We start from the raw sequence: 16,095 nt of genomic DNA, 5'->3' as shown, positions 1-16,095 counted from the left end.
CCATGTTGCAAGGATCTGTACTCAATTCCAGGAAGTTGAAAACATCCCAGTTCTTGCATGGCCAGCATACTCACTGGACATGTCACCCATTGAGCATGTTTGGGATGCTCTGGATCGGCGTATACGACAGCATGTTCCAGTTCCTGCCAATATTCAGCAACTTTGCACAGCCATTGAAGAGGAGTGGACTAACATTCCACAGACCACAATCAACAACCTGATCAACTCTATGTGAAGGAGATGTGTTGCACCGTGTGAGGCAAATGGTGGTCACACCAGATACTGACTGGTTTTTTGACCCTTCCAGACCCCCCCAATAAAGCAAAACTGCACATTTCAGAGTGGCTTTTAATTGTGGCCAGCCTAAGGCACACCTGTGCAATATTCATGCTGTCTAATCAGCATCTTGATATGCTACATCTGTGAGGTGGGATGGATTATCTCGGTGCTCACTAACACAGATTTAGACAGATTTGTGAACAATATTTGAGAGAAATGTTTTTTTTGTGTATATATAAAACGTTTTAGATCTTTGAGTTCAGCTCATGAAAAAAAAAGTGTTGCATTTATATTTTTGTGTATATACTGACAGTAAACTGCAGAAAGGAAACACACTGATTTCAGCTGGACAAGTTTATGCAGTACACCTATTCATGGCATGTAATCTGTTTAAATTTGAGTTTGTACTTGATATATTGTTAGATGGTCTGCAAATGGTAAATGGACTCCATTTATATAGCGTTTTTCTAGTCTATACACACACTCACACCTAGACATGGTGTAAAAACAGCAGATAGATATGTTTTGATCCAATGTGTAGTGTTTTTTTTAAATATGAGCACTTGAGAAATGTTAAGAACAAATTGCCATCCTCAGAATTTGATTATTGTCAGGGTGGACAAGCCTCTGAAAGAGCACCAAGTGGCCACAGTCGGCAATTGGAGCTTAACAGCACATTGAATTTTCCTTAATTTCCTAAGATTTTCTTGAGTCAGTTGCTTTAGAGACATGACATCATCATTGGATGACCTGACTGACAAAGAGTCGAATGGGACCACCACAAGGCCCCAGGAACAGCATTGACCTGACTTTGAAATAGTGGCCACAATTGGAAATGCAATTTATGGAGCATGGCCAGATGGTTGCAACTTGATTCAAGCTGGTGACCTTTGTTGCATGTCATACCCCTCTCTCGCTCCTTGTTTCATGTCTGCCTGTCATCTGTCATGATCAAACATGTCCAAAAAACATAACATAGGAACTGCAGTTTATGTGATGCCCAATGGCCCAAAAAAGTGTATTTCCCATAGACAATCATTATAAAAGAAACCGCTGTTGAACAATGAATACTTTTTTTCTGAAATAAATCCTTTATTGTATTATCATAAAGTGAATCATTACGACCGCTAAAACTTAAAAAGCTGTATTATTTTATTATTATTCATGTGTGGGGAAGTCAGCCAGAGGACTCTAATAGTTATGCTCACTATGAGGCCAAAAACTCAGACACCTGAGGAAGCCTGAAAAGCTGACTTACTAACTTGTTTTACTTTTCTTAAAAAAAAAAAAAAAGTTGTATTCAAACAGCATTAGGGGTCAGAGGTTAAAGGATTGTGGAAGGCTCTGACCTGGATTGCTGACAGACATGGACTCATAGATGATCTTGCAGGCCTTCAGTAGCAGCTCGATCTTTTTCTGTGGAGAATACTCCAGATGGAGGTTGTTCAGTTTGATGCTGATCTTCTCCATGGCAGAGGCCTCAGGGACAGCAGTGGTTATTCCTAAAGCTGTGGTGGTGCTGCCTAGGACGACAGACTGACACAACAACATTAGCATCACAGCTCCTACTGCTGTTATTATGCGTGTGAATATAAATGTATTGTACAGCTCTGTGTGTGGTCTCTTGCAGTTTAGAGTAATGGCTGACATGCTACTACTTCCACTTGTTCTTCTCTTATTAGTTGTGCCATTACAAAAGTGCTAATATCCTACCTGGTTCTGTGCCAGTTGTTTCAAGCTGTTGTCATTAGTGTGCAGTTTCTCCAGACTCAGGTAAATTGGCTCCCTCAGTGGCTTCAGTACACTCTTACACAGGGCAGCTTCTACTATGCTCTCTATAGGCACACACATTCATACAGAGTTTAATATCTTACTTATTTTCTGGCATATACAATATCTCACAAAAATGAGTACACCCCTCACATTTTTGTTAATATTTGATTATATCTTATCATGGGACAACACTGAAGATATGCCACTTTGATACAATGTAAAGTAGTCAGTGTACAGCTTGTATAACAGTGTAAATTTGCTGGGCCCTCAAAATAACTCAATACACAGCCATTAATGTCTAAACCGCTGGCAACAAAAGTGAGCACACCCCTAAGTGAAAATGGCCAAATTGTGCCAAAGTGTCAATATTATGTGTGGCCACTATTATTTTCCAGAACTGCCTTAACTCTCGGGCATAGAGTTCACCAGAGCATCACAGGTTACCACTGGAATCCTCTTCCACTCCTCCCTGATGACATCACAGAACTAGTGGATGATGACCTTGTGCTCCTCCACCTTCCATATGAGGATGCCCCACAGATACTCAATAGGGTTTAGGTCTGGAGACATGCTTGGCCAGTCCATCACCTTTACCCTCAGTTTCTTTAGCAAGGCACTGGTCATCTTGGAGGTGTGTTCAGGGTCGTTAACATGTTGGAATACTGCCCTGTGGCCCAGTTTCTGAAGGGAGGGGATGATGCTCTGTCTCACTATGTCACAGTACATGTTGGCATTCATGGTTCCCTCAATGAACTGTAGCTCCCCACAGCTGGCAGCACTCATGCAGCCCCAAAGTATGACACTCCCACCACCATGCTTGACTGTAGGCAAGACACACTTGTCTTTGTACTCCTCACCTGGTTGCCACCACACACGCTTGACACAATCTGAACTAAATAAGTTTATCTTGGTCTCATCAGACCACAGGACGTTCCAGTAATCCATGTCCTTAGTCTGCTTGTCTTCAGCAAACTGTTTGCGGGCTCATCTTTGGAAGAGGCTTCTTCTTTTGGAAGAGGACAACAGCCATGCAGACCAATTTGATAAAGTGCGCGGCATATGGTCTGAGCACTGACAGACTGACCCCCAACCCCTTTAACCTATGCAGCAATGCTGGCAGCAGTCATACGTCTATTTTCAAGAGACAACCTCTGGATATGACGCTGAGCACCTGCACTCAACTTCTTTGCTCGACCATGGCGAGGCCTGTTCTGAGTGGAACCTGTCCTGTTAAACCGCTGTATGGTCTTGGCCACTGTGCTGCAGCTCAGTTTCAGTGTGTTGGCATTCTTCTTATAGCCTAGGCTCTTATGTAGAGCAACAATTCTTTTTTTCAGATCCTCAGAGAGTTCTTTGCCATGAGGTGTCATGTTGAACTTCCAGTGACCAGTAGGAGAGAGTATGAGAGCAATAACACCAAATTTAACACACCTGCTCCCCATTCACACCTGAGACCTTGTAACACTAATGAGTCACATGACACCAGGGAGGGAAAATGGCTAATTGGCACAATTTGGCCATTTTCACTTAGGGGTGTACTCACTTTTGTTGCCAGTGGTTTAGACATTAATGGCTGTATGTTGATTTATTTTGAGGGCACAGCAAATTTACACTGTCACACAAGCTGTATAGTGACTACTTTACATTGAATCAAAGTGTCATATCTTCAGTGTTGTCCTATGAAAAAATATAATCAAATATTAACAAAAATGTGAGGGGTGTACTCACTTTTGTGAGATACTGTAGTTAAATTAACACCTCTGTGACACTGTCAACAAACACAAACACTACTGTATGAGTTTCATACAACCTGAAACTACTGCAAAGCTGATCTATTAGATTCTGTTAAACTGTACAAATAAAAATAAATAAACATAATAAATTAATTAAAATAAATAAATAAAACTGAACTGATGTTTTTAGTACTTTTGACACCACATCTTCAAATGATTCATGGAGAAATATGTTGTATTTTCATCTTGAGTGGAAAATATGTACCAAAATGCTTCACTGAAAACCAGACTCATTTAGTGGCACTGCAACAATTGTAATATTGCACTCCCATAAAGTAGCGGTTTTCACAAGTAACAGAAAAGCTTGTGGTGGACTACAATACTTCAAATATGGATGTTGCTGCAAAGAAGCTATGATTGTAAAACCTGGCTGCTTCACACACATCTTCAACCCAGCAGCAATTACCACAGTTTCACAATGTGCACAGAAGATTAGTGTCACCAATACAGTATCTGACCAGATGTCACATTCTCTCCTTCTGTTCCTGAGTTATGGTGTTGAATAATGGCCAGAAAAGTGATTTTGCAGAACATCATGATGTCACAGTGAAGTATAAAATGTCATCACTTCATTATTGTATCCTATGAGACAACCAAAATCTAATCAGCTCATATTTGAGTCCAAAATTTGGATTCCCTTATGGCATTTCAAAGATATCACGTATGTACGCACATATGGACAACACAAAACATAATGCCTTGCCAAAATCAAATCAGCAGAGGCCAAGGTATAAAGAGTTTTGGTCTATAGTATGGGCCAGGCTCCAAAAGACCCTACTTTTCCCAAAATGCAACAGAATAGTATCTCTTCATTAGATTAGCTGATAAATGCCAGCACATTTCAAACTCAATGCCCAGAGTTCGTTACACAAGCTTTCTGGCATAATTTGTTTCCAAACCCAAAATGACATTACCCCTTATGACATTATCAGGATGATTTTCTCAGACTTGACAAAGCTCCTTCACACCCACAGAAGTCATGATTCAAGTGGTTTCACAGACCAAGTAGTACAATATTGGCTCCAGTGGCTCCAGAATGCTCTTCTAGAACAGGGTTAGGGTTTCTACTATGCTTTCTGCATGGACACCTTCCCATTGTTATTTAATGATACAAAGGAAGAACAGTTTTGCAAAATTCCACTTTAAGAATTCAGTTGAAAAAACATTGTAGGTAAAACATAAAATAGTCTTTAAATTACCTAGTTTGTCTTGTGCATACTGATGTTGTGGCTCCAGCATGGCTTGCAGCTCTGTACTCTGCAAAAGGTAACTCTTTAGTTGAGTCACCATCTGTCTGATCTCCTGTAATAGCTCAGTGGAGGAGGAGTGGTTTGACATCGTCTCCAAGGTGAATGCACGATGCTCTTTCACCTAAATACAAAATATACAAGCTAAACTTGATTCCATTTGTATTTCTGACTTTTGGCAGATGTTGTTACCCAGAGAAATTTAAATTTATCAGCTGATTGTTAAATTTAAAACAGGATCTTTCTCCCTCAGTGTACTCACCAGATTACCAAAGTAGCTCAGAGGGTCCCTGGCCAGCTCTACGATGCGCTGTGTGAGGCGTCGCTCATGGCTGATGAGGCCAGTGAGGACAGTGGACAAGCGATAGCGGGCTCGGTCCAGTATAATGGTGGTGGGGGTTCTCCTTACTGCTACCTTGGGGCTGCGGCTCTCTGCAGGGTGACTGGAATTAAATATACAATAAATGTTTTTCTTCATCTCCCACATATTTCCTACATGTGTGTATGTGGTAAAAGGCTGACATTACCCACAATGCTGACATCAGTTGCACTGTGGGTAATGTAGGTGCCAGGTTTTGACAAGGAAGTAGAATGCATGGAAAAAAGACAGTAGCTCTGGTTCTGCTGCTGGTTTTATGATAATTTTTTACACACTGTCTATCATGAGTTCGACACTGTTATGAGATTACATTACTAAATATGAGAAATAATCTTATAAAGCAACAAAAGTTTTAAATATCCTGATGTGGCCAGTGTGGTGAAATGGTTTTACTTGACTGAATGGAATCAAACCATATTTTTCAAGTATTATTCCCAGTTATATACACAATATCCCAAAATCTATTGAGTAGCTTATTATCATGAGCTTCTCTGCAACTAGACATGCAAATCTCCCAACCATGGTCACCAGATGAACACTTTTGATTGAACAAGGTGGCCTCTCCTCTGGCCCCACCCACAGGACAATCTTTCCATTTTTTGGGTGCTAAGGATGTAAGGATACAGTAGCAAAGCCTTTTCTCTCAATTTTCCATCATTTCAATGTGTTTTTTCAATATATAATGAGAATTAGAGCTTGATAGGACTGTTTGTGAGACATTTGACTTTTCATCTTGTTGACCTACCTTCTTTAATATTTTAGATGGTAGGTGCTTATCTAGTCTTATCGACCACTTAAAGAGCATGTAGCCAAAGACATGTAGGAGATCTTGATGTTAGTTTTATGATCAGGTAATCAAAAACCCTTAGGCAATGATGACTATTCATGAGTGACTCACACCTAAGTGATTTTTTCTGTGTAACTGTATCCTCCTCTGCTCTAGTGAGAATTGGTATACCACGATTGTCTATTCTGGAACCCTTCTTCCTCTTAATGTTGCTGCTATCACACTGTGCTCTAACATTTTTCTTTATCATACTTATAACTAGGATTACTAGGAATACACAGTAATACTAGAACAATGCTGCTTCTACATGCATCATTAACTGGTGAGAATGCTGACTAAACATGCAGTCCTTTAGCATATCATATATGATACGATGTATAAAGCTATCGAGTGCATTGTTAATCCATTTACAGCATTTTTGTACTAAAATTATTAGGCCTAAAATATTAAAAAAATCAGACAGCATTTTTCAACAAACTCATGAAGAAAACATTAACTAATGTTAGCTAGCAAGCAACAGCTATTAAAATATACCAGTGATAGTTGTCATTTCAGCTAGAAGGGAGACAGGCCTTGGCAAACAGGCAACTGAACTCTACACCAGCCATTCCACACCTACTTGTGGTTTTGCTCTTGGTCCTGGTTCAGCTCTCCTTCTTCCTCTGTGCTGCTGGTAGAGCAGGAGTCAGGGTCAGTTCCTAGCACAGCACCCCCTTGTGGCGAGTAAAGTGACACATCTGGCCGCTGTGCTGGAGATGGAGGGGGCACTCTCATCCCAGCACTCTGATTGGCTAATCTTCCTCCAGCCTGGTTGGGGCATGCAGGTGCATTCGGGGAGCATGGCTTCCTTCTCGGCAGAGGGATTGGACGGAAAGGTTTCTTGAGTAATGGCGGACACTGAGAGCTGAATTTTTGTTTGCCATCCTTTTTATCAACTTTCCTCTCTTTTTCCTGCTTTTCATCTTCTTCCTCTTGCTTTTCTCTGTCCTTTTTTACCTCCTCCTCTTGTTGTTGGCTACTGTTCTCTTGTCCAGCCTCCTCACTCAGCAGACCTAACGTACTTCCGGTATTCTTCTCTCCTCTCTCTCCTCCCCCTTCTCGCTTCTTTACAGGATTTTGTGCATTGTCTCTCTCCCTCCCCTCTTCTACACCTCGGTCAGTACTTTTCCTGGAGGAGGTGTGACGTAGAGGAGCAGGGGGCAGGGGAGGAGCAGCTCGGCTCTGCAGGGGCACAGGAGGCCTCAACGGAGGAGGTGATGTTGACATTGACTTCCTCTCTTCTCTCTCCCCTACTCCTCCCTTTCCTTCCTCTTTTTTCTCAGCTGCTGGAGTTACAGAAGATGAATTGTAAAGTGAGGGGGGAGAAGAGAAGAGGAGGCCCATCCCAGACCCTGAGCCCAGGCTGGGGGGTCGGGGAGGGGGGCGTTTGTATTTAATTTTCTGGGTGGACGTGGTTTCAGTCAGACCTTTGACCTTAAGCCTGACTTTCTGTGGGGTTTCTCCATTCTGCTGAGAGGAGGTGATGTTTTGATTGGTAATGATATCAAGTTTAGAACTAGAAAAGCAGTATGGGTCTTTGTTGGGGCTCTCCTCTACTGTGACTGGGTTGACATACAAGTAAAGTCTACTGTGGTCCTGGTTCTTTGCCTGCTGGTTCAGGTCAGACAGCCAGAAATCTGCAACACATACAGTCCATGTTAAAAAAAAGTTTCTTGGTACTCATTTATCAAATTTATCACTCATTTACTTCCCTTATTTTAATTAATTTATTATTATATTATTTTTCCCCTGTAATCGTCTGGCTCAAACTACACAATTATAGCTCTTCTCTCTTCTTTCTCCCTTACTCCTCATGTTCAACTGAGCTTGATGGTTGATTACTAAACTTGAAAAAAGCTTTTTGACAAAAAAAAGCTCGTAATAATAATCATAATGTCCACCTTCATGGCAACTGGTTCCCATCATGTGCTGATGAAGTTTTATGCCGAAGTCACAAAATGGGTCCAGCTTTAGCATGATTAAAGGCAAAGTTTGGCAGGAAATATTCTGATACTAAAAAGAGTTATTTTGAGGGTGTTGTGACGCTCGAAAAAATGTATTCATCCCTTTACAGCTGCTGAGTAAGTGTGTCACATGATGAACATGTAAATTTCAATACCCTATGCACCCACTATGACCAAATTATTTTTACGGCCCAGCTGTTCCTGTGGGCTTGAGCCTGGTACAGTGATTCTCCTGGAGTCTTATGCAGTCAATATTTGGGTTATGGTCAATATTCCAATTTCTGAAACATTTGGAATAACCTGTTTACATGTGTGAGCAAACAGGGGTAATCAATTGGGATATTCTGATCAAAACAGCGACGCACAGACAACGTGTCAACACACGGAGAACGCCATGATGCAATGTGCGTCATTTCAAAAACAACAACAGCAGTACGGCGGATAATGAACAGCCCAGGGCAGGTAGCAGTCGCCTTCGTTTGCGCTTTGGTGCTGATCCTGACCCACCACCAGTACTTGACACTATTCTGTCTCACTTTCTTCATTCATGGAAGGCGAGAACGTGAAGAAATAGGAAATGGAGCCGGAGCTGTGCCATCCATATCCATGCTACCTGCACTCAAAAGACCAAGATTCCTTGCGAATAGAAGATGCGCAGAACACAAATTAATGTTCCATTCGATGGAGATATTCCGATATGTGTATACATGACCAAATATTCGGGTTAGAAAAGGAGTAACTCGGGTCATTTACAGGATTTTAAAAACCGGAATATAAGCATATTACGGTTTTTCAAGTGTTTACATGGCCGTGCGCAACCTTGTTACCTTTTATTACTGTTTCATGCTCTTTGCTACAGCCAAAACCTATTCACTGCTGATGTAGATTTATCTACCTGCACCCATAGCACAGATGACCTCCAGCTCCTCTTTCTTAGTTGCTGTGGTAACGGCCTGCGGTAACCTCAGTGGGATGGTCAGGATGTCCCTGAGTGGTAGATTTGTTCGTAAAAGCCAGCATTAAGTGTAAGCAGAGAATTTTAATAACATCACATAATACAATTGTGCTGCGTTTGTGACTCTGTCTCACATGTCATTTCAATGGTGTGAATGTGCACATACATGTATGTATGTTTATTCATTGTACATATACAGTGCTTAATAAATTTATTAGACCACCACCCAAAGTAAGGTTTATGCCACAGCTGCCCTAAATTAACAGCATTGGTAATTACCAAAATCATTTTTTATTTTGTTTCTGTAATGGTTAATACACCAATATGTAGAAGCTCTTTAACCTTTTTGATGCTAAAATATAATTATCAAGTTTTTTGGTTATTATGCGTGAAGAAGGACTATTTAGTCGTTTCAGTTTGTTACTTGCCAAATAAATAACAATATACATTTTTAGTTTTAAACAAGTTTTTTTGAAAGATTTCTAAAATATTTATGTTTTCTCGTTTTTATGACAGGTGGTCTTATAAATTTGTTAAGCACTGTATGTGTGTTTATGAGTGATTAGTTTGTCAGCGTACATATGGTCTAACATGAATTCATGATTTCTTTTTTGTTATTTTGTGTTACCCATATTGTATACATGTGCACATACGTGTTTATGTGCACATGTGTATTATATCTAATGTATACGTTACCTGCTAGCACAGTAAAAGGAGATCAGTTTGAAGATGTCATCAAAAAGGAGACAGGAACCGTCTAAGTGTACAACTAAGACAAAAAACAATTCAAGAATGAATCACTGTTCTGCCGTGTTATCTGTGCTCAGTCATGCAAGCTTTGCATTTTATAATTCCCCTAGCTGAAGCTTTAAAGGTGGCTCTCAGAAGCAGAAGTTGCACTGGTGTGTAACACATACATGTCTTGTGCTGTTTGACTATCAGGTTGTGCACGAGCGGTGCCCCCTGTTCATCAGGCAGGCGTACTGACAGTGTCATGACCTTGTCCTTATTGCTGTGAACCAGGAATGTCTGCAAATGTCAACATGAGAGGTTGGAATGAAGAACACATACAGTAAAATCAGGTTGTAGAAATACAGTATGTTTTTACAAACAATGTAAACATAAATCCATTATTTTGCTACAATTTGCTACAACAATTTCTGATACTACATGGTATCAAATGTTAGTAAGCAGTTAGACATTTTTGGATATATGATAAGATATAAGATATTTGCTTTCTTCCCAAGAGTGAGACCAGACTGATATAAACCTGATATAAACCTGTGCATATGTGAACAATAAGTATGGAACTATAGTACAGTTGGGAGGCAATCAGTATTTTTAAACTTTGGAGAGGGGAAGGCTATCTGTTTCTCCCTGCTTCCAGTCTTTGTGCTAAGCTAAGCTGAATGTGTCCTGCCCACAAACATAAATTACAGATGTTTCAATTGTGTTTTGCAGTCACCCGTTTCACATGCTTGTGACAAATTAGATACACAGATACACTTGTATTTTAACAGATCCAGCTGTCCACACAGGCCCTGTAACAGTTGCAATACACGCAGTGTATTTAGTGCTACTGTTTGTGTGTTGGACTTTGAACGCCACCAAAACACAGGTGACCAATACTGTGTGCCTGAATGTAACCTGTGTGGACATAGAAAGAAAAGACAATGAAGCAGCTGCTGCTTCATTGCAATGCTGGTCACACTACATGGGCCAAAGATATTGTGTGACATTTGACACACAGACAGAAGATTGGTATCTTCTTGCTGAACTCCAAGCAAATAACTGACTCCGCAGAAAGTTGATAATGAAAATGCTGAAATCAAACTGTTTGGGAAATACAAGTTATTTGTGTGTGTGTGTGTGTGTGTGTGTGTGTGTGTCTCACCCCAGGTGTCTCTTTTTCCATTATAGTTATGGTTTGGTCTTGGCTGAATCCTTTGGGCTGCCATACAGAGGCACTCCCAACCAGTCGATCTATAGAGCTGAGCAATGCAGAAGTTGGAGAGGATGGTGGGATGACAGGGGGGGGTGACACAGTTTCAGATAATGGAGGAGCAAGAGGAAAGGGAGTAAAAGAGGGAGTAAGATCAGAGGAGACAGTTGGCTGGAGAGAAAGCAGGGGAGAAGGAGTGACTGGTGTAGGAGAGTGATCAGGAGGAAGAGCTGGGGGAGGAGAGTTAGAAGAGAGAGGGAAAGGAACCAAGGGAGGATCGGAGGAGAGAGGGGAGGGAGGTTTGGAGACAGGAGGGAAAGGTGGAGGGAGGAATGGTGGAGTGGACAGAGGTAGGGGAGGACAAGATTGGAGCTGGCAGGACTTTGCTGTAGGAGGTGGTGGTGGTTTGGGTCGACATGGCCGGGCTGGTGGGAGGGACGATGGCAGGGAAGGTGGAGAGAGAAGAGAAGATGGAGGAATGGGGGCAACAGAGGGGACTGCTGGAGTGTCAACTGCTCCTGTCAGAGGGCTGTAAAGAAACAAAAAGGAGTGAAGGTCATGGATAGAAATAACATGCAGAGAATTTGTTTATACCTTGTCTCTGCTTCAGTTTACCTCCAGAAACAAACATCTTATCGCCAGGGGTTGATTCTGTGACTGCAGAAACACTGACTGGAGTAAAAGTTTACCCTCTGTACTGCATGGAGTTTGTGACACATGATGTGTTTCATTACTATGAATTAATTGTTGAGAAGATCGGGAGCTGTAAATTTATTTTATTAAATCTGCTGGATTCTTTGTGCCAGTGGTTGGATTATTGTACAAAACAGAAAGATGCCCTGTCTTGCACAGTCTTAATATAAGCTTGAAGGAACAGTGTGTATGGCAGAAATTGAATATAATATTCATAAGTATATTCTCATCAGTGTCAAATCACCTGACAATAGGAGTTGTGTTTTTGTTACCTTCTTTATAAATACAGAGGGATCGGGTCCTCTTACACAGAGTCCACAATGTTGTACTTTCATGTTTCTACAGTAGCCCATTTGTGAGTTTTGCAACCATCGAAGCTTCTCCAAGACGCTTGGAACGGCAGGGGTGAGGTGAGGGGCATTCAGTTTGTTGCAATCTACAACTAGATGCCACTAAATCCTACACATTGTCTCTTGAAAGGACAAAGCTAATGTTATTCTATATTTTTCTTATTGTCATCTATTTCAATGAAAAGACAAAAACCAATTTGTTTCCCAATACTTCCCAATATCCCTACCCTGTCTGTGGCAGTCTGTCTAGCCAATGGTTACTTCTTAAGATGTAACTCTTTAAAGCTTCATTAATGGATTTGTTCTGGCCATTCAAGAGCAGCAGAACAAGCATTGAACAAAACACTGGCATGCTGTCACCTAATATTGTTGTGCCAAGCATGTTAGCAAGCAGTTGCCCATTTACACATCCTTGGAGCAACATTATCATCTATTTGGAGTGGTGTTTCTGCCCATCCATGGAATGTAAGACCAATACTAACTCTTCTTTAAGCTCTGTTTTGTTCTCCACCAGCTCCAGAAAAAAATACCTGTCTCTTTAAATGCTGATACATGCCTCTAAATGTTAGTGTGCTCACCAGCTAGTCGCCAACTTTACCTGTAACGTTTTGTGCTTATCATCTCAGCTGTTTCACTAAAAACTTTTTTCAGCTGCTGCTGGAAACGACACTGATGAAATCAGTGGGTGAAACCAAAACAATGATGACAAAACACTTGGTTGAGCTGAGGAGAACTACAGAGATGATGACAATTCTCTGTGGGATATCACTACAAGTGATTTTCAGATAATACACATTTGCTGCTTTGGGGACAGTGTATGTGAAACTGAGCCAAAATACTGCAATGTGCATGTTCATGGTAATGAAACAACTCACCCAGTGCAATAGTGTGGCTCATTGATATCTGTCAATAGACAACAATGGAGCTCTGTGGATGGAATAGGATATGTCAGGGTATGGATACTTGTCAGTAGGATCAGTTGGTCTTTGGTCTTTTCACAAGAAAAATACAGATTATCCTTATTCTTATCCTCTAACTGGTCAGTATGCATATTAGCACAAACTATTAGCATAGCCTGACCCAGCTGGGTTAGTTTTGCTCTTTAAAAACAATTGTCTAACATAAGGAAGGGAGAAGAGGAAGGAGTGTGGTTATGTGGGAATAGTTAGTTGCAACTTGGAGCAACAACAATATCAGCAATAGATAGATGCTACAGTAATGGTAGTTTGGCAGTGATGTCATAATGATGTTCTAAATGCTACATGTTAAATAGAATGCTGGGTTTCTTGCATTTCCTACATTTTGCTGCAGTGCCAGTCAACTAGCAACTGGCTTACTCTACTTTGCCTGCAGATGGCACCACTGTTGTGATCTGGTGGTTTTATATTAAATAGCTCAGAGATGTGACAACAGGTTCTATATTTGTTTGATCTCTAAGCCAGTTCCACTTAGATGCAGTCAGCATTGCATTAAATACTGCAACATGTTGACACTGACTCAGCTTAATAGTGTCAGTTTAAATGCTGGTTTTGCAGTTGGTACAGGTGTTTAATAAGAAAACAATATGGCCACATTGGTCCAATTTTATATTTAATAGATTAGCTTAAGTGCTCTTCAGACTACTTGCTTCCCCCTTTGTATGTTTCAGTGAGATAGTTAGCACAATTACAGTACATACTTTGCAAGTATCTTGGCAGTAGTTGCATTGCATCACAATCAGAATTATGGAATATGCTGCTTGTGTCCCTTGAGCTTCTGTTGTCTCTGTTTACTTGTAGCTTTACTTGTAGCTGATTGATTGATTGAGCAGGAGAAAAACATACCCCTTTATTGTTGGAAACCACAACAGTCAATCATGATCCATTTTGGGCACTAATATCCAGCAGGGAATCACTGGTATGGCAGAACTTTGAAAATACAATATACCATACAGAATATTGGAACTGAATATTGGAAGAAAAAGAGAAGTGTGTAAACCTGTGTCAACAATGTGATTTAAACTCGATCATAGGTCTTTTAGAGGTATTAAATGGTCAGACCCCTCTAAAAAACAACCACCCACCCCCCACCCTCCACCAAAAAAACAAAACAAAAACAAAAACAAAAAACAATAATTAATTTGGGTGAACCAACCCTTACACTATTTATTTTAAGATTCACTGAATCTTTTTTTTTTTTTTTTTTTAACATTTTAAGTCACATACATAGAATCCAGTTGCTTGTGAGGTCAATCTTCGAGGAATTAAAAAGAAATATCCTGTGAAACTGAGGAAATCACATGACGACAGAACACACCCCATAAGTCCTGTTTGGGCCACACGTCATGCTTGCTCAAGGGAATATGGTCATTTGGTCAGCTAAATCTGGGATAGCAAAGGAATTTGCAGGTGTCAGTAAAATACTTTGCACAGATATCCTGGAATATACTGTATTTGGCTTGTATCGTCATTACCATTTTGGAACAACACATGCTCATATTCACGACATATTATCATAGTCAGAGAGATGTTACAAAAAATATAGTCATTTGGTTCCATGGGGTCAATGAGCAATTATTTTAAAAGTTTGATGTGAGCTTTCTTTGCAGTCTTTGGGATAGCATTGCATGAAAACACTATTTACTCTGTGCTGTACTTTAGTACACATTTGAGATAGTTGCACTTTACTTGAGTATTAGCTACTAAGAAGACATCCTATATTAGTCACAAACAACAAACATGCAGAGTTAGGGGGGAAACTGCACACGCCATGCTTATGTGAAATTAGCTGTGAGGTGACAGTGTTACCCTTGTTCCACTGTGCCACTTACTATTACTATTAAGCACTTTTTACCTCTACTCCAATATAATTCAAAAACATTTTACATTAAAACATATGATGAGCTCAAAGAATATCATACTTTTACTTTTGATATATAAAGTTAATTTTGGTGATGATACTTAAGCACTTTGACCTAATGATAGTTTCAGTGCATTACTTAAAATTGTGTATTTTTAACCTGCAATAAAAAATGTCATCATAACTTAGAATTAGCTTTTGTAATTCATAACCTTAACCTGAAAGGAGAAAATGTTGTAAAGCTGAACTAATGCAGCAATAAAACGAAAGCTATCAACATCTAAATAATTTGAAAGAACATTGCATTCTAGATTCAGTGTTTCCAGCTTCAACGTGGTAACTGAGTCCTACAAGTATGACTCGAACATTTTGCCTGAACATCAACACAAAAACATATTCTAAAGTTTAAAGTTGAGGTAATTATAGAAGACTGACATATTTATCTGACATTGAAAATACTGGCTGTGAAGATTTCAAATCAAACGTTTACAAATTCTGTTCTGTCGCGACTTTCCCCATCCACTCCAAATATAATCATTTCCGTAACAAAGTTAGTGCTTTGGTGCAATTCGTGTATTAGAAATCTGATTTGGTGAGACAACGTGAAAACAAGATCTGGCATCTCAAACAATTTTAAGAGGCTACTGACCTATTTATTAGTCAGTGAGTCATCACATCTGTTTTTTCCTGCCCTGGCTGCCTGACTGTCGGGCCTCTGCTCCCCCTCCCTTCCCCTGCTGCACAAAGTATCGCTCCGTCACTGAATTCTCACGCAGCCACATTATCACAGACCCCTCATAAACTCACCCTGAGTCCTCAGAAACAATGCTGGCTTCCATCATATTTCCACAGAATGAGTGTCCGACTGCTCTCTATCACCGTCTTTCTCTGGACTCCATCAAAAACTCCACCTCCTCTCTACCCCCTTTGGTTCCTCCTGTTGATCTGAGCAAGACCGAATAAGAAAAAAACTATAAGGCAAAGGGAAAATATGTGTTTCTCTGCGTCACGCCTCCCCAATGTTTCTGCCTCGACTTCCTGAGCTGATCGTCAGGC

General features: G+C 40.4%; 1 protein-coding gene across 2 annotated transcripts in view; it reads right to left on the bottom strand.

The window, feature by feature from the left end:
* Positions 1–16,095, bottom strand: part of rin3 (Ras and Rab interactor 3) — a 27,418-nt gene extending 11,323 nt beyond the window's left edge. For both annotated transcript variants that reach the window (XM_070979303.1, XM_070979302.1), the window contains exons 1-10: positions 15,847–16,095; positions 11,111–11,687; positions 10,134–10,245; positions 9,913–9,985; positions 9,157–9,248; positions 6,878–7,934; positions 5,355–5,535; positions 5,045–5,216; positions 1,993–2,114; positions 1,629–1,815 (exon numbers count right to left, since the gene is read on the bottom strand). In XM_070979303.1, coding sequence (XP_070835404.1) covers positions 1,629–1,815; positions 1,993–2,114; positions 5,045–5,216; positions 5,355–5,535; positions 6,878–7,934; positions 9,157–9,248; positions 9,913–9,985; positions 10,134–10,245; positions 11,111–11,687; positions 15,847–15,881 — 2,608 coding nt within the window. In that variant the 5' untranslated portion in view covers positions 15,882–16,095. The remainder of the gene's footprint in view (positions 1–1,628; positions 1,816–1,992; positions 2,115–5,044; positions 5,217–5,354; positions 5,536–6,877; positions 7,935–9,156; positions 9,249–9,912; positions 9,986–10,133; positions 10,246–11,110; positions 11,688–15,846) is intronic.

The sequence above is a fragment of the Chaetodon trifascialis genome, chromosome 14 (assembly GCF_039877785.1).
Source record: "Chaetodon trifascialis isolate fChaTrf1 chromosome 14, fChaTrf1.hap1, whole genome shotgun sequence".
In the NCBI taxonomy this organism is placed as follows: Eukaryota; Metazoa; Chordata; class Actinopteri; order Chaetodontiformes; family Chaetodontidae; genus Chaetodon; species Chaetodon trifascialis.
The sequence above is the reverse complement of the archived record's forward strand: the minus strand, read 5'-3'. Positions and strand labels throughout refer to the sequence as shown.